Source organism: Gymnodraco acuticeps, unplaced genomic scaffold (assembly GCF_902827175.1).
Source record: "Gymnodraco acuticeps unplaced genomic scaffold, fGymAcu1.1, whole genome shotgun sequence".
NCBI classification, from domain to species: Eukaryota; Metazoa; Chordata; class Actinopteri; order Perciformes; family Bathydraconidae; genus Gymnodraco; species Gymnodraco acuticeps.
The window spans coordinates 3,062,650-3,082,157 of record NW_022990583.1 but is presented as its reverse complement, the minus strand read 5'-3'; the positions used below and the strand labels follow the sequence as shown (position 1 = coordinate 3,082,157).

The following is a 19,508-nucleotide window of genomic DNA, read 5'->3' as shown; positions in this document are numbered from 1 at the left end:
ACACACACACACACACACACCACACACACACACACACAACACACCACACACACACACAGCAGCACACACACACACACACACACAAACACACACACACACACACAACACACACACACACACACACACACACACACACACACAACACACACACACACACACACACACACACACACACACAACACACACACACACACACACACACACACACACACAACACCACAACACACACAACACACACACACACACACAAACACAGGGGGCGAGGCCCGAGTCCCATATGCTCTGTATGTGATGACTACTTTCATTCTTGCAAGGATAATAAATACATGTATCCTGTTATTGAAGCTCAAGCTGGTGACGACGAGTGATATTTTTCTAACATAATTCCAGACTGCATTTTGTAGGGTTGTGACGCCATCAGGTTGACAACATATATCTGGCAAAGTGTTCCAAACCACCTCTGGTTGTACCTGCTAGGTGTGCCCAGGACCATATTGCCATTAAGACACACACATGCGGTTGCTGTGTAAAGCGGTGATGAAACCAGTTTCAGTGTTTGCTGCCTGAGGATATATAGTGAACCAACAGCTATTGTAACAAAGTACTTCATGATTCAGACTTTAAAATGAGTGAAACATTTCCCCATTTGAAATGAATCACAATAAAGCAGCTATTACCAATCATGTTTTTTTTATTAAATGTATCACACCAACTTGTATGTGAAAGTTGACAAACTCCAGAGTTCCCCTTAGCTCTATGGATCTTTGTAGTGTCAGTAAATGTATTTGTGATGGTTGATCTGAATCAGTAGTCACTTTGCTGTTAAATGGTCAAAAGCAACCCCATGAGGCAGACATGATGAAGCTATCCTAGATCTTTCCTTTTGGGCTGTTGACAAAACGCATCCTTCCCCAAGCCGTTTCATTCCTTTTCCTGCATGGATCAAAAGTTCACACAGCATGCAGCTCTGAAGGTCTCTCCACTGAAACCAGATCTGATTAAATGTCTTTAGCCGGAGAGTACAAACTCACCTATTTCACGGAAGGGAAAACACTGAGGCCCCGAATTAAACAGATAAAAAGCTTCTCCGTTCTGTCTCACACAAAATAATTTCCATTTTACATCACGCTCACATAGCGAGTGGTAAATGACATTTCCCGGGGCCAACTGTTAAACATGGTCCGCTTCACACACAGAGATAAAATGCATGTGGATGAAAACAAACTGTCTTGTCCCTCTCAGCTCTCTCTGTCTAACTCCCACTTGTGCCCTTTAATATTCTAAAGCTAGTCAAACTATTTAAAGGTGGCATTAAACTCTGCCTGCTGCTTTCATGTGTCCAGTGAATATCACAACAGCTGTAAACTGCTCTGATTGTAACCTTTATGTGATATTCTTTGAGTTCAATATGTTGCCATATTTGTTCATAAAATACAATTCTTAATGACAGTGAGTGTGGGGGTTTAGAGATAACATGACAGGTTGTGATTCTTACTCAAACTGACAACTTTGTCAGCATGAAGCATGTGTTGACAGCCAATGAGACAAAGGTGTTTAACCTCTCAGGGCACTATGAAAGAAAGCAACGTTTAACACATAATATACAGGGTTTTCTGTATAATCCATCAATGTATATCATAATGATCAAATCAGGAAAACATTGTATTCGACCAAAAGTAGTTTTTCCTGTGAAGGGTCTGTTCTTTTACACACCATCAAAAAGATGTCCAGAGTCAAGTGGTATTAAGCATGAAGGGAACCTGCAATGTTCATTAAAGGAAAAGGTTCAAATATATCAGAAAACAGCAAGTTACCCTGTAGTTCTTATCTTGAGAAGATTATTCCTCTATTAGAAAGCTAAGAGAAGTGATGGCTCTGTGGCTATTTTTCCGCAGGGAAGGATGAGTGCATTAATACGGCATGCCGCAACAGCCAGAGGACTAGCATGGACCATGATCAGGAGGGCATAACTCAGCTTGCAGCTTGGGTAAATGCTCAGTTTGATACATGCAGCAGATTTATTCCAGGATCCTTGAAAAGAGGACGTTTTTTTATCATTTATTCCTTCATCTACCATTTCCCCATCCTGCTCCTGATTCCAGTCATCTAGCAAGAAGTCCATCCCTCTCTCTCCAACCCTCACCCTTTCCCTCCACGACACGTGGAGATGGATGGACAGTTGTGCAGGAGTCCTTGGCTGAACTGTAGAAGTGCTGACGTGGTGCAAAGCCCTCTAACAGCGTGATGACGTCTCTATCTGTCTCTCCATGATGCACTCTCTTTCTCACACGCATATACACACACTCACAGGTGCATGTACAGATAGGTGCCTCACTTACTAATGCAAGGCTCGACATATACACAGAAAAGTGCAAACTTGCATGCCTCATATCTGCACACAGATGTATGTGCTCACATGAAAATGCACGAACACAAATTACATGGGTGTGTATGCATGGCAGAGCACATACCTCTCTATCGCCGCCTGTCCATCTACTGACACCTTTATCACTCCATCCAGTCTCCTATATAATCAGCATTAGTCTTGTCACTCCCCAACCATCACCAACACAAACGCACTGATACACACACTCTCACACACTCTCAAGTCAGCTGAGTGATGTTGGAGTGTGTATTTCTCTTCTGCCTGTGTTAAAGTGAGTCATCTATCCTTCCACAGCTTCATTACAACCTGCAAGGGCAAACACTATCTCTCTCTCTCTCCCCCTGCCTCTCCACATGGAGGGAGAGAGAGAGATATTCAGTAGATAGAAGGTGAGATCTCCCCCTCTCTCTTGTTCACTCATCTCTATTTTTAATCTTTCATTTCGACATCTATTGCCTTATATCTTGTTTTTTCAATCACGCAGTCTTTCTCTCCCACCTGGCCTTGAGCAAGTGCCAGCATGGGTTAGGCAGCCTGTGATGTAAACATTTTACCCGACTGAAAAGCGCAACAGAGTCGATGGATACACAGGCAGGTGTGGCCAAAAGTATGTGGACACCCCTGCCAGGTAAACTGTTAGTTTGGGGCATGTTTTCTTGATTTAAGAATGGCCTTTAGCTTAATAATAATAATAATAATAATAATAATAATAATAACAATAGCACACAATGATATTATGTAGTACAAATGGCTTCCAACTTTACAACAGTAAGAAAATAAAACTAGAATTAACGCCAAAGTTAACAAATTCCTTCAAGTTGTTGCTCTGATATTGCGTTCACAAGAATAATACCTCAGGCCAAGTATTTGGTGGTGGAATCACAAATAGAGATCATTCTCAGACTTTCATGTTAAAGAAGAACATAACTGGCTTACAAAGAGCGAGCCTGTTACTTAGTTTATAGACACAAATGAATGACTGTTTTTTTTAAAAATAACATGTTCAAAGCATCACATATCAGAGAAATGTTTAGGTAGTTTATCCTGACAGACAGATAATGTAACACACAAGGTAAAAGAGGTATTAAAGAGAGGAAAGGTCATGTTTCTATAGCGGGATACAGAATGAAAGACGTGAACAAAGAAATGTGTTTGTGTTCTTACCGGCCTCTTGCAGCTCAGACAGAGATCTTGCGTAGAAAGCGTCCATTTTGAGGCCCTAATGTTAACATGAATAATGCATAAGTAAAACCTCTTGTTCTCTAAATGTTAAATGTCTAGCTGTTATCAAAAATAACTTCATAGAGCATTCGCAGGTTAGCACGCAACAGAGTGGCTTCTGCAGTACAATACAGAGAAGTTCAACTTTGATTCATCATTTTTACTTTCTGAATTTGTCCAGCACCACTGTCTAAACTGCACATCAAAACAAGTCACTTTGATACTAACTGTTACTAATGTATTCATGAATGCATTATCTGATAAGCAAAACAAATATGTTATTGTTTTATTTATCACAAGGGCAATACATATACTTCAGGTTGTTCAACTGGGACCCTCAAATAAGACAATATAATGGCATGACTCACTGAATGGTTGAAAAACGATTCAAGTCTTCAACTCCCTCTACTGGCTTGCAGCACAGGCGGATAAAAATGTAGTGATAATGTTGCATCGTCACCACTGAGGCGTCTCTTCAGTCGAATATCAGACTGCCTCCCTGAGAAAGATTACAACCAGTTGTTAGAAAATACACCAGGAAAATACTGAAACTGGAGGAACAATGCTTTTTTTGTTCCAACTGCAATACTCAATGATCAAAGCAGCTTTAAATCATTTACAGTCACGACAAACAAAAGAGCAAAAAGGCAAATTGATATTGAGCTTAATATGGTTAAATGGTTTGGGGAAAACACTGTAGTTTAGGGAGGAGTTAAAACAATTAGACATAAGTTTCCTATTGATCGCTTCCAAGGTCTCTTATCCCAGCAACAGTCGACAGGCTCATTACTCTAAAAGACAACCTTATAGACAGTAAGGACTGATAACGCTGGATCAATGCCACTGATCAGTTTCCACCACAGATTGGAAAAGCACACAGAAGTAGAATAGACAGAAAGGGCATTCTCATTAAATGAAAGATTTCAAAGAGCATTTAAGCTGCTACACAAGAAGTAACCTACAGGATGTTATGTTTGCCCAGACTCTGGGAATCATTTGAAATCCTAGTTCATTGAAATACTTCAGCCATAGATAGAGGTATATCTTTTACAGTCCATATTTGTCACACTAGTGGACCAGTGTGGCTGTAATACTCATTATGCACCACAACACTATCAATGGATGAAAAGTAGAAACGTGCTTTTCTTAGTGAGGGTAAATGTGGAAAAAAGCATGTAAAGTTTGGCATGTGTGGAGGGTGAAAAAATAGAGTCGATGGCTGTAACAAGATAAACACTATGCATGTTTGCCTAGTCATAAAGGGTGTCATTATTACTGTGGCCATCCTTAGCTTGTCAGGTTCTACATTAAGACCTACAGTAGCTCAGATTTATCTGTCTACTCAAAACTGATAAAAAGCTCAACTTTAAATCAGGTTCAGTTGTTTCTTTGGTGTTTTGAGATGTTAGTTAGTCATAAGACCCCATTTAAAGAACCAGCTGTTGATATCTACTTAGTAACAGTGTTGTGATATCCACTTACTAATCTAAAAAAAAGGCCAATGGTGTAAACACACTGAATGAATACAAGTATCATTAAAGGCTGTGCCAGAACTTGTTCAACAATACTAGCAGTGCCTTAAATTACAACTTGCATTGCAATCATTAGGCATGTGCCCCAAAAAGGCAGTGGCAAGTATTTTGAAAGATGTTCTACCTGTTTTTAACCTGCAGATACACTTCCATTTATTGTAAAACCATGGAGCGTGTTGTAGCTCGACATCTCACTTCCCCCGGCCACTTAAACCCACTTCACTTTGCTTACAGAAGTTGCAGAAGCACATTTATTTGTTTAACATCATTGACATTTAATGCACCCTATAATAAATCAGAGTACAGGCCTACTTTGGGGATTGTTTTTATTTACAATTTAAAGACCTATCTGCATGTCTGGTCGAATGTACTTATTGTAAGTCGCTTTGGATAAAAGCGTCAGCTAAATGCAATGTAATAATGTAATGTCTCTCTCTGTGGTATGGAAATATGGACTTTGAGTTGTTGTTATTTCCTCACCTATTCTATCATATTCTTCTGGCATTTAGCAAGCATCAAATGCATAGGGCCTCATGAGTTGGCAAGAAGCTTCACCACAGAATTGGACTTTTACAGGATTAGCCAAGGCAAGTAGACTGACGTCAGTGTATTGCTTCATAACTCTGCATCGAAGAAACTCATCCGTCAGTGGCAGCGTGGTCAAGTCTGACAAGTTAGCCTGACTGCTGCAACACCAAGTGGCGTCATCCGTAAACTATCCTACCTCCAAGTTACTGTACGGATATTTGAGCTTTGGGCGGATTGTTTGGCAACAGTTCACTTCCCACTTCTATGCCACACTACGCACAGAGCAACAGGCATGCTACCATCAGAAGTCAACCGTAGAGTTGAACTTTAGTAAGTTTAAAGTTGTTGTTTTTCTCTGTCAGTATGGGTGACTCGGACGCGACTCTGAGAAGAAGGGCGACTTTCGCAGCAGGGTTAGGTGGAAGTATGCAGCCGATGAATGGGAAGTCTGCAGCGGCGTCTCAGGGCTCACTGACCGCTGACTTTGGAAGAAATAATGGCCTGGGAAAACGAGACCGTATGGTGGAAACAGCCCGGGCAAAATCAAAGAGTGAGAAACATAAACGCAGGAACGACATAAGTGAGAGAATGAGGTGAGTTTTAAAGCTACAAAACAAACTGTTGTTTAGTCCGAGGAAAGTTTAGTTTAATATAAAAGTTAGACTTCAAAGGGCTGACGACTGACGTTACATTCACTTGAAGCTACTTTTATTAACATCCTATTTAGTCAGCATGACTTTTGAACTAGTTTGAGTGCAGCAGACAGTGTGGGGTTAAATGTTGGACAGGGTCGTTTGAGGTCGCTCTGAACCAGCCTTGTTGTTTTGAGTGTCTTTCATTCATACTTTAACCCCATTTTTAGTGCTTCTTGGCAGAATAAGACACTTTAGAACTCACCCTGCATGTCCAGCGTTACTCCAGGTTGCTTCATTGATTAGGGGCGTGCCCGAAAGTTCCACCATGAACAGGGTGACTTGTGGGTAAACGTAATCCCCTTAGGTTTAGCCTAAAGGCTTTTTATAATGTAATTAATACCCTGTGAATTGACTAAGCACCAGATCAGTCATTTAAAGAGCAATAAATCAGTACGAATTTATGTTGTACGATTATTTTGGTGTCCTATAATAAAATGTGTTTGACAAACATTTAACCACAAACTTCACCATTAGTTGTCTGAGCAGCTGCAACAACCTTTTTATTTATTGGGCGTAGCCTAGTGTTAATAAAGCCTAATGTTTTAGGCTGGTATTTTCATCTTCCAATCTTTCCTTTCTTACTTTATTACATGTAATGTCTTGTCTTTTATCTGGACCTGAGTCTGTAATAAAAATGTTGATTGATTGATTTACTGCCAGCAAATCTAGAGGTTAGACATGTATGTTTAACAGTTGTTTAGTATTTACTGTTGGATTTATAGTTGATTCGTGAGTGAAATTAAAATAAATGTATCTTAAGCTATTTATGATGTTCATTGCTTCACCCATTAATCTGTTTTCTTTCATTAGCTGTCATAAAACACAGGAGTCCCTGCTGAGTTCATCCAGTGGTTTCAGTAACTACAGAGGAATCCTAAACTGGTGTGTGGTTATGCTGGTAAGAAAAAAGTGTGCATAGAAATGTAGGTTGGATATAAATGTTCACCAAAGCCATGTCCACACCAGGATAGGGCTGAACAATTATTTGAATTTCTTACGAATTGTAATGTGGACTAGTTAATTATCCAAATCACAGGAGCTGCAATATTTGTTGAAGGCTATTTTGAATATGCTATAAATTGATACAGTGATGCTGAGGTCTTCTTAAGAAAATAACTATGTTTGGTACCATTCAGCACAAAATCCCACCAGGATCATTTAAATGTATTTTTCAATGATAATGACAATATGGATGCAATAATTACAATTCCTTTGAGCACAGTTTGGCTTATTTTTACAAGTTAAATTAAGTTCTCAGGTTACTTTATTCATAATAAGTGAAGTACCAGTAAAACAACAACTGTGCCCTTACATACTGTAAGTAGCCTTGTTCTAATCCGATATTATCCAGTTTTGTTTTCACTAATCTCAAAACAGAAGGAGAACTAAGCAAAAAATACACTGGCATGGATTAATACATTAAAATATGTCCAAATGATATACAATATAAAAGTATAGAAAAAAATGGTCTTATCAAGGGGTTGTGTTTGACACAAAGACTTTGTGTTTCATTAAATAATCAAAACGCAAATATGTATTGAGCTATTGAAGTTAGCTCCCATCATAACCCTTTTTCTTGTTACAATTAATTTTCTTAAAATATTAAATTACGTGCAAGAACAATTCAACATTGACAACAAGTTAATGTCAAGCTCAACATCTTCCTCCTCTTCCTGTGTCGGGAATAAGCGAGAGAAAAAGACAAGGCTAGCCCTTCTGTTAATCCAGGCTTTGAACACAGATTGTTTTGTTCATTGCAGGAGTTTTATTTTCTCCATTCTCACTGAACTTGTCCCATCCCCAGTCATAGAGCTTTTGTGCTGGGTAATGAGATATACAATCCATTTAGAAAGACCAAGAGAGAGAAGGAGAGATATAAAAGAATGTGGGTAGGAGGATGAAGAGGATTGGAAATATGTAAAGGAGAAAATAGATGAAATATAGGGGAGCAACAGAAAGAGAGGTAATGGAAAAATATCCATTTATTGAATTAGAAACATAGAAATCAAGAAACGTAAAAACTACAAAGGTTATTGTGGATGTACATGCAGGCAAGAGACACTGAACATTATTAATTCTTGCTCTGTGTTGCAGGTTTTGAGTAATGCTCGCCTCTTCTTAGAAAACCTGCTAAGGTGAGTACTGTACGTTTTTTTTTTCATCCCTGTCTTTTTCTACAGTATGCCTGTATCCAGTGTGGCCTTTCTAATGATAATCTTGTTAACCTTTTTCTGTAAAAATATAATTTTCCAATTTCACAGTACGTGTAATCTAAAACTATACTTGCCAAGTAAAAGGTTTTCCAAAAAATTATCATCTTTATTTTGCACGATTTTACTAATCGTGTAATCTAATTGATCAGACACATTTTGATATCTCTCCTAGTGCAAAGGTGAAATTAATTCAATTAATAAAACGAAAACTAAAGATTTCCCTGGTAAAGAAAGTGTGTTGTGTGTAGTTCTTTAATATGTTTTACTTTGAAGAAGATGGATAACATAAATTGTCTTGAAAATCAGCTTCTGTATTTGGTTAATATACATTTGATTACATTCATATTTGGATTTGTCTTTTTCTTCTTTCTTGTTGTTTGTTAGGTACGGCATTCTGGTGGACCCTATTCAGGTGATTTCCTTGTTTCTGAAGGATCCCTACAGCTGGCCAGCAGCATGCCTTGTTATTGGTAAGTACAAACATGCAAAAACATGAGCAAAATCATATTTACATTTAGTAACATTAAGTGCTAAATTTTAATTAATGTTTATTGTTTAACTGAACTGTGTTGAAACAGTGGACATGTTTTTGGTTGTGTGATCTCACTTGTTTCCTTTTCTGATAAGCACGCAGGCACATACCATATTCAACGTTTTTTTGCATATTTATTTTTATGGTATATCGCAGTGAAAGTCTGCAGTGGTGCAGCTTACAGTGTCTCTAGAGGGACAATCACCTGCCCTATATACTATACTGCACCCTGCATGTGCTGCAGAGAGAGGAAGGGGGTGAGAGAAATGAAGAGCAAGAGAGGAGAAAGGGAGATGAGTGGGGGTGTAAGGAGAAAAGCTGTGGGGGGGTTATTAAAATGGAAGAGAAAATGAAGTGCTTTATGGTCTATATAGAGAGGGTTGGTAAGAGGGAAAACGGCAGGGTTGAAAAACAGAGGTAAGTTGGAAAAAAGGGATAATAAAGGAGTGGGGAAGGAAGAAAGAGAGGGTCGATGTGAAGTGGTGCACAGGGTAAGAGGAGAGGGAGGGAGGGAGAGAAGGATGGAGTTAAGGTTAATGCCCGATGGCAAAGAGACAGGTGGGAATGGGAGTCTGTTTACAGTAGCATGGACAGTAGAGCAACTCATTCCCAGAGGGCATACTGTTCTTTGAGAGTCACTGCAGCAGACACACACACACACACACACACACACACACACACACACACACACACACACACCACACACACACACACACACACACTCCCACACACAAATACCAAGACAAAAAGCAAATTAGAAGGCCACAATTTATGGTAGCCTAACAGAAAAGAGGGGAAAGTTTAGAAAACCCGTGTATAAAGTTTTACAGTTAGGCAACTGTCCCTGGGAGGAACCTAAATAAAAATGAAACTGACTCTAATGTAAGGTATCTCACTGTCGTTTAAGTCTGTTGGTGCCTGAAAGACTCCCAAAGGCTGCTCTGTGCAGGTGCTAAATGGCGCTGTTTGTTGCAGTTTGATGCACAAGTAGGCTCAATAGTTGCTGTTAGTCAAAGATGCTCAACAGGCCTGTATCCAAAATAGATTTAAAAGAAACATTGGCATGAGTGTGCCATGAGGTCTTCTGCTATTCAGATGGGATAGTGTCTTTGTGTTTGATGAAGAACTAAGAATTAAATAAAAAAAACTGTTCAAATTCTCTTTTGGTAAAATGTATGAAACAGTCATGTTGAAGAAAGGAAGTGGAACTTTACTTCTGGATCTTTTTCAGTGGCTAATGAGCACACTTTCTAAAATCAGGATATTGTTAAATCCAAAGGAAGTTCCCTATTATTTACTTCCTATTAGATTTAAATGACGTGTGTACTGTATGTGTGTGCACGTTCATGCACACCCATTTATTTGCCCTGTCACTCTAACTAACTAGCAGTTGGCGTGTGCTGTGTAACACATATGTTCTGTTAGTGCCGGCTCATTTCTTCCATCAGGTGTTGATGTTTAATCATCCAAGTGTGTGTGTGTGTGTGTGTGTGTGTGTGTGTGTGTGTGTGTGTGTGTGTGTGTGTGTGTGTGTGTGTGTGTGTGTGTGTGTGTGTGTGTGTGTGTGTGTGTGTGTGTGTGTGTGTGTGGTTCATCTACCGTACAGTATCTGCTCTGAGAATAAGAGACTATATCCCTGCAGATAAAGCAAACAAATTGCCAAATTGTGTTGTTGTGATTGTTTAAGTGAAACAGCAAGATGTTGCTAAAAAGGCAGGTGTAGAGCTTAACTTAAATACTAAAAACAAACCAGTGCGCCCATCTTGAATCTTATCAAATTAATAGAAATAATTAATAAATACAGAGTCAAATTCCTACTTTCATGGGTGTGAAAGGAACTGTTAAGAGAAACTGATATGAATCTCTCTCTCTTGTTGTGTTTTAATAGCCTCCAACCTGTTCATTCTGGTGGCTCTCTACACAGAAAGGCAGCTATCAAAGGTGAGTGGAGAAACTTAAACATCAGAGCACTGTGGATTTTAACTGAACTGTAGAATTTGGAGCACTTTCATAACTCCAAAGAGGGATTTTTACTAGCTGACCCTCCCCAACCGCATCTGCACATGTTCACCATCAGCATTTAGGGCATATGCCACTTTGGAATGAATATGGAGCATCCTGAAAACTTCATCCGGCCACCATCACCATAAATGTGGGTCAAAGCAAAGCAATACTTTCAATTGTCATGTTTAGCCACTATATTCTACTTAAAATAATAAACTCACAACAAAAGACTAAAGTTCAAGCATCGGCACACAAACTAAAGACGTTTTGTTGGAAGATTGTGATTACAAATTGTAAACCTTCCTGTCTTTAGTTTATATAGTAAAACCTCCTGCTCTCCCTCTCTTCCTCTCTTTCTTCCCAGGGTTCCTTCACTGAACGTGTGGGATTTCAGGTCCATTGCATTAACATGGTAAACATGCTAACATTCCCTGCTGCAGTCGTCCTATTGGTCCCCTCCGTGACCCCAGGTAAGATTTTTTTTCACTGTCTTAAGATACCATCTCTGCAGCCTTGCTTCTACCTACCGTTCATAATAGAGACAAGTAGTTGACTAAAATAGTATCATGTATTATGCAGCCAAAGCATTATCCAGTCATTGGTAGTTAACAGTGTTTCCATGTGTATAAAGCAGGAAATAATGTAACTGTGATAAAGATTAGGAGGACATTCCCATCCTTGCCCTTCAGAGAACAGTCGACCAGTTTGATAGTGCAGTAAAAGACATATCTTATACAGAGCCATAATTGGAGTCGGTTAGTGGTAATGGACCAGTTGGTCATGACTGGATTATTTCCAGCTGGCTCTTAGGGGAAGAGAAGGGAGGAGTGCAGAGGAGAGGAGAGATGCCAAGGTAGGGGTGTGGTTTGCAGCACGGGGTCAACCAAGGGTCACCTTCCTCTGTCTTCATCAGGCTGCCTGACAGAAACCATGGCCGCCCTCCAAAAACGGCACAACTCACCTATAAATAATTAACAATTTTTTACAGATCATGATTCACCAGCACACTATATGTCTTTGAGTGATTCATTTAAAGCAATATATCCAGTTTTGGTAATTTATGTTGTCTGATTGCTGCTTTGGTTATGTGAAACAAACAAGGACGATCATTTTTGTTTAGTAAGTAAATACTCAAGAGGAAGCCAGTGTCATTCATTTGCATTCAACAGGACATGTGACTGTCACCAAGTGTTGAAAATGCAATATAACAAAGATTGTGCTTCTTTTTTTTAGTACTAATATGTGTGCGAAAAAAGAGCATATTTCTGGTTTGAGGGCTAGTTATCCAACTTGCTGAACATAAAATACAAATCTTAATCCAAAGATCACATTTCTCACTTAACCCAACAACATTCCTCAGTGTTTCATACCGTTATCATATTATACTTAATATACAAAGTCTCAGTCCTCTTTTCCTCAAACTTTAGTTAGGGCAACTCAAACTCTACCTTAATCATGAGACACATAGTTAGTGTCTTATGTCCTCTTGCAATTGGCACACATTTTAAATGATCATCTAGCTAAAGAAAAATTATTATTGTACTCCCAATTGGGTATATCTTCTCTCCTCTCTTCTCTCTTCTCTCCTCTCTCTTCTCTCCTCTCCTCTCCTCTCTTCTCCTCTTCTCCTCTCTCCTCTCCTCTCCTCTCATCTGTTCTCTCTCTGGGAGGTAAAGGAGTCAGTCCATCTGTGTGTCTGTTCCCTTCTCTGCGCTGCTGTTCACACAGGAAGGGCAATGACAGAGGGTGTGTGTGTGTGTGTGTGTGTGTGTGTGTGTGTGTGTGTGTGTGTGTGTGTGTGTGTGTGTGTGTGTGTGTGTGTGTGTGTGTGTGTGTGTGTGTGTGTGTGTGTGTGTGTGTGTGTGTGGGTCTGCATCTACTGGGCACTGCTTATGTAACCCATATTCAGACATTGTACATAAAGCGGAGTGCAAGTATCGGATTTCAAGCTACATTTCAAATAGTATTAAATTCCTTTTCAAGAATACTGTAGCGATAAGGGGATACTATTATCCACCGTCATTATTTCATTATTTACACTGCTTTTAATGTCCTTTAATCATTTGTACAAGTGGGCTGCAAGGATTGTCTTTGTTTAGGATGAAGAATAGAAGTTTTATTCTATTCACAAATACACTGTGGTGTGCATACAGTGAAGCATTCTCAATTTGCTCTGAACTGTGTGTAAACCACACTCTGCTTATGCAACCAGTATTCAACCATTGTGCATTAACCAATGGGCTTATAGGTATACAGTAAGTATTACCTCTACAGTTGATTATATTGAAGATGTCTGTCTATATCATTACAACCTCAAGCTCTCTGATGTTCCTGATAGAAAATAGTAAATATGAGTAAATTATCTTTGGACATGCGTATTGATTCTTATGGAAGACAAATACCTTTTCAGCTTTCTTGAAAGAAGGTTCTCAAACAGCTCTCAGTGTGATGAATGAGCAAAGAAGAAATCCTCAACACAGCAGAATAACTAAGTCAGGTGCTCACCCAGAATTCCCATCTGAGATCCAAACTTCAATTATTATCCATATTACACATCCTTGAAAGAAATGTGTGTTTTTATTTTTCATTTAAGCTCCACCTCTCACTGTTTCTATGATTATTATCAACAGTAGCTTTCTTTGTAGCAAAAATCTAGTTGTCTAAAAGCTGCAGAGAGCCAGAGAGACAGATGGTTAATGGATAAGATCTGCTGTGGTTTGATGCCAGGTGTAATGACCTCCACATCACCCTACTGGCACAACAGGCCGTTTTCATTTGTGTGTCTCTGTACGAGTGTGTGAGTATATGCTTATTGTATGTGTGTTTGTTCCCCTCTCTGTTCAGCATGGTTCTTTGCTATCAAGCATATGGTGACTATTGATGAAGCTGTGCTAGGCCTGTGTGTGTCTGTAGATGTGTACAATCACACGCTAAAATGTGTTTATTTATAAAACATCAAATATATTTTTATATTGACTCGTAAAAAGCACCGTTTTCGGGGTCCACACACACACACACACACACACACACACACACACACACACACACACACACACACACACACACACACACACACACACACACACACACTGTATGATAATGTCCTTGGCATAGTTAGACTGCACTCATACTTTAAGCTGAGATGATTTATTTTACTGGGCTTGTTTTGCCGTTTGTTCCAGATCAAATAATGACCCTTTTTCTCTCATCATTTTCTCTTTGTTAAATCATCCCTTCTCTCTATTTGTTTTCATCTTTATTTTCTTACTTCCTGCTCCCTTTCTCCTCCTCTTTCCCCTTACCCCCTCCTCCCTTTTTCCTCACTATTTTCTACCATCTATTAGCTTTCCCTCATCTCTGCTTCCCATCTAAACGTCTAGGCAGTATATCAGTTTATCACAACACAGCTTACTCCACATCACAGTGTTAAATACAATCTGTTGTTCTCTCTCTCTGTGTCAGTTGGCGGTGTGTTCGTTGTTGGGACTCACACCATCCTCTTCCTAAAGCTTTACTCCTATAAAGACGTCAACAAGTGGTGCAGAGAGCTGAGCAGTGTCAAGGCAAAGAAACTGGTCAGGTCGCTGTCTTGTAAGTCACAAAAACATGTGTACAAAAATAATCATGTAAAAGGTAGTTTGCATTCTCTCTTACATAACACCCATTGAGATTGTCTTTGCTCATTTTAATAGCAGTTAGTATTTTTTGCCTGTTACTGGCTCATGCTGTTACAGTGACATCTAATGGCAGACAGTTGATACTACATCTCTCACAAATCGACAGTTAAGCACACAGGAAATGTCCCAATACTGTGTGGAAATCTTGATTATGTAACAAAAAAGATTGTGGGTCATCATCCACACACTCATCATATTTTCTCTGTATTTGTATAAACTTGTGTATACCACTACATGACCAGACACATACTTGACATGCATGTTTTTGGATTCATTCTGCCTGCAGGTCCCTCAGCGCAGCACTTAAATGGAGGCGACTGTAAGGTGTGTTACCCTGGTAACCTCACCATCAGAGGTACTCAAACACATCTAGTTTTTGTATGAAACTTCATCAATTATTTTTTCTAACATGTGCCACGCCTATTATTCGCGTTACATTTTTCTCCCATATTTAACTAACTATCACATTGACCTCTTCTCCATCTCTGTAGACATGTACTACTTTGTCTTTGCTCCAACTCTGTGCTACGAGCTCAACTTCCCTCGCTCTCCTAATATCCGCATGACTTTCCTGCTCAGGAGACTGTTTGAAATGGTGAGGAAATATCTCATGTCAGCTTGAGCCATAAAAGCATCTCCCTAAAAGTACTTAAAAGCAAGAAGACCTATAGCTTTTGAGAGCTTAGTATTTGCTTTGAATTTTGATGAAGAACATAATGAAATTCCTTTTTAAAGTCATTTGCTTATTTCAGGGAAAACAATGTTTTACATGTTTGTAGTTTTGACTTGTAAAGACACAAAACTAAAAAAGTTCCTGAAAGTGGAACATTTTTGTTGTTTTTTTTCTTTTCTGATGTCATGTCTCTCTCTTTAATTATGTGTGTCTTTGTCCTCAGCTGTTCTTCATGCAGATGTTAGTTGGTCTCACTCAACAGGTACAGTCTTATAATGGAACTAATGTGTTATTCTATATTTAGTCTGTCCATTCACATTTTGTAATCACATATATTCACAGTAGTTTGTGATTACATTGCCATCATTGCCAGAACAAGAAACATGAAAAAATGACGAGTACTCTTTTAAAAAGATTGCCAATATGTACAATTCACAGTTTATGGTGCGCATCTGAAAAACTGATTTTTGCTGTGTTTCTTTTTCTTGCACCAGTGGATGATTCCCATCATTGAAAGTTCCATGAAGCCACTAGAGGTGAGGAGGATAGAGTGAAAGTGAAGCTGACAATTGTTGGTAAACATAACATGGTGTCATGTTTTTTTAATCACCCGGTCTCTCCTTTCTCTGTAGGACATGGATCTGACCAGGATGACTGAGAGACTTCTAAGATTAGCTGTAAGTAAATACTCAAAATCCGTGAACACAACATGTCATAGTATGTGTGAGTCTATGACCAACACAAAGGATGAAATGGAATAACACATAGATAGAGCATTACAAAGTGCAACAGTAGTATGAATAATCACACGATCAGAAGACAACCGGTTTTATATTTAAAATATCTATCAAGAATATATATGAGAGTATAGGCAGGAAACATGCTTGAGTTATGCCTCAGGCTTCTTCTTGATGTTAGTTTGGACAGTTCCTCTTAAATGTCTAATTTTTATTTTTCTTCTTCAGGTTCCTAACCACTTGTTGTGGCTGATGTTTTTCTACGGGTTCTTCCACTCGTCTATGAACTTCTCCGCTGAGCTGCTGCGCTTTGGAGACAGACAGTTCTATAATGACTGGTGGTAAGTTTCTGCGAGTGTGTTTGTATCAGTGCATTTATACAGCAGTCCATTTATTTGCTTGGGTGTGCATGAGAATGGATTTGCAAGTTCACTCGTAAAAAAAAAAGTGTATGTAAGTAAATTATGTCAGTACTTTACAAAACGAATAGACCAGGAAGTCACCTTATGTATGTACTTTTTTTATATTACTAAATCCATTTTATGACTCAAATGTGCTATAAAGTCATTTCTACTTCCTCGTTTCCTCCATGACTATAAAGGTTTCACACTTTTCATTTTCTTCAATATTGATCGTATTGCCTAGATCCATTGTTTAAACTTTAAACCCTGTAAAACTGTTTAAACCCTCTACACTCTATTTGCTGACTCCTCTTTCAGGAACTCGGAGACGGTGACATATTTCTGGCAGAACTGGAACATCCCTGTTCACAAGTGGTGTCTACGGTGAGTTATTCACACACTCACACACTGAGAGGGAGCAATTACATTTATAGAATTGAATGTAGGGAACAGCAGTGGGTTTGATGCAGGGAGACAGACCTAACAAGACACACTGATGTATTCTGGAAATTGATTCATCTGGCTGCTGGAGAGTAAGTGCTAGTAATAAATACGGCAGCCTGCAGCCAGTTCCACAGTCACTAACACAGCAGCACGAGCGAAGGCAGCGAGGCTATATTGAATAAGACAAAGCAAATGAAATGCTATTTAAAGCCTATTTACTTTGAATTCCTGTCAGGGAGGCACAGCACATAAAAGAGTTAAGATATTTCAACATCAGTATTATACAAACAGATACAATATATCCATTTCAACAGCTGTTCTTTTGTCTGTCTTGCAGCCACTTTTACAAGCCCCTGCTCAGGAGAGGATTTAGTAAAATGGTCAGCCAATCAGCTGTCTTCTTCTTGTCAGCTTTCTTCCATGAGGTAAGAGCTGAGACAAAGAACACTTTCTATTATATTACATCTGAATACACTGTACCTTAGGTCCTTAAGGTCCTTGAAAATCCTCTTTAAGGAAGATGTTTATGTGCAATTTCTCTGATTATATTTGAAAGGCAACCACATTTCTTTGCTTTAATGATTTCTGTTTCTCTGTCAGTATTTGGTGAGCATTCCTCTCAGGATGTTCAGACTTTGGGCCTTCACGGGCATGATGGCACAGGTGAGACTCAACACACATATCACTGATGTCTGACATTTTTTTACTGTACGATTAAATGTAATCAATTCCTTCTTAATGGTTGAAAAGGTGAAAGAAACAAGTGTAGTTTAGCTAAAAGTAGTTGCGCATCTATGAAATACTTTATTGATGGAGGCCAATAATGGTTCTTTTGACTCCTGTGGGACATTTTAAAATGTGTTCTCATTGTTTAGCCTTGTCTTCTGTATCATTAACTTAATTTATAACCTCATTAGGATGACAGGGCATATTTGATGTATCATGGGGAATATAGCAGGACAATTGCTAGTATAAGTGGTTCTTGGTCTTTGCTGACTTTGACAGTTTATTATTCATTAGAGAGTGCTGAGTCATAGACAACAAGAACAAATACAGAGAGAATGTGAGACTGTAATAAGTCATAAAACCCCAATCACTCACTATGTTTAACTTTAATTTGCTTAATTAACAGATTCCATTAGCCTGGTGTGTTGGTCGCTACCTGCGTGGTAACTACGGCAACGCTGCAGTGTGGATGTCAATTATCATTGGTCAGCCTTTCGCCGTCCTGATGTACGTCCACGACTTTTACGTCCTTCACTACAGACAGGAGGCTGACTGATGTGCGCGCACACACACACACACACACACACACACACACACACACACACACACACACACACACACACACACACACACACACACACACACACACACACACACACACACACACACACACACACACACACACACACACACACACACACACACACACACACACACACACACACACACACACACACACACACACACACACACACACACACACACACACACACACACACACCTTTGTATCTTCCTGCAATTGGTGTTTTTTTCTTCCTGACATATTTTTTCAAGCTGACAGGATCTAAGAAAAGCTTACAGTTGGATTTTATATGTATTTAAAGTGGAAAATGTTAAATGAATCATTGAAAACAGCACTGTTACGTAACTAGGTAGCATAGGACAAGCTTCACGTCTCCATGCAGTGACTGGTGCAACTTTTTACTCAGGTTATTGTTCCTAGTGTCTTTTCGGTTGTATATGTGGTACTGCAGAGAACCTTTCCTTTATTTTACCAGAGAGGGTTTGCTCCTCCTCAGCAGTGTGCTTGGACTGTGTAATGTGGCTCAATTGTCACGTTGACAACACAATTCAGGTGCCTTTGTAAAAAATGTGAAAGAGATTAATGTCCCACTACTTCCTTTTTGTGGGCAAAGGGGCCTTTATGTCAGGTTTTACTGTGAGGTGGAAAAATCTGTGTTTCATGGTATGATTTTAATAATGTACAATTATAATGTTTTGTATAATGCTTTACTTTGTTGGTTATGAAAAGGCCAGCCAACTGCTTGTCTGTTTGTCCTTTTTTATGCCTGAAGTGCAATTTATATAATACAGCGCACACACATCACATCAACATTTGACATATATTGATTTATTTTAGTTTGAATGTGATATCAGTGAATGAGTGTTTTTTTTTTTCATGGTACTGGCTTATGGACTTTTGCCAAGTAATGATATCTAATTATGAAGCTAAATATAATGAGTGTCTGAAAATAAACATACAAAGATTTCCATTTGACTCTTACTTTTAAGAATGTGTTTTTTGTTTTTTCCATCACAATATAAATTAAACATTTCAGATCATAATTAGGTAATCATCATATTTTAAGAACATTTAAACGAAGGCAAGATAACTGCCTCTGATTCAACAATGATCTACTGTAGTGTACTGCTGTATTTACGTACTATTCCTAGAACTA

At 38.9% G+C, this 19,508-nt stretch overlaps 1 protein-coding gene across 1 annotated transcript; it reads left to right on the top strand.

Moving 5' to 3' along the window:
• Positions 1–5,755: 5,755 nt before the first annotated feature.
• On the top strand, positions 5,756–19,322 carry dgat1b (diacylglycerol O-acyltransferase 1b). Its single transcript, XM_034228304.1, has 17 exons — positions 5,756–6,260; positions 7,173–7,260; positions 8,457–8,497; positions 8,960–9,045; positions 10,996–11,048; positions 11,476–11,581; positions 14,574–14,702; positions 15,075–15,143; positions 15,280–15,383; positions 15,685–15,723; positions 15,956–15,997; positions 16,094–16,138; positions 16,427–16,539; positions 16,918–16,983; positions 17,381–17,468; positions 17,644–17,706; positions 18,176–19,322. The coding sequence occupies exons 1-17, from the start codon at positions 6,031–6,033 to the stop codon at positions 18,323–18,325; spliced, it is 1,512 nt and encodes a 503-aa protein (XP_034084195.1). The 5' UTR covers positions 5,756–6,030; the 3' UTR covers positions 18,326–19,322.
• The last annotated feature ends 186 nt before the right edge of the window (positions 19,323–19,508 follow it).

Coding starts and splice junctions, on each gene's coding strand:
- dgat1b (XM_034228304.1), top strand. CDS start 6,031: ATGGGTGACTCGGACGCGACTCTGAGAAGAAGGGCGACTTTCGCAGCA. Junction 15,144..15,279: donor TGGTAACCTCACCATCAGAG/GTACTCAAACAC, acceptor CCATCTCTGTAG/ACATGTACTACTTTGTCTTT. Junction 16,984..17,380: donor GTTCACAAGTGGTGTCTACG/GTGAGTTATTCA, acceptor TCTGTCTTGCAG/CCACTTTTACAAGCCCCTGC.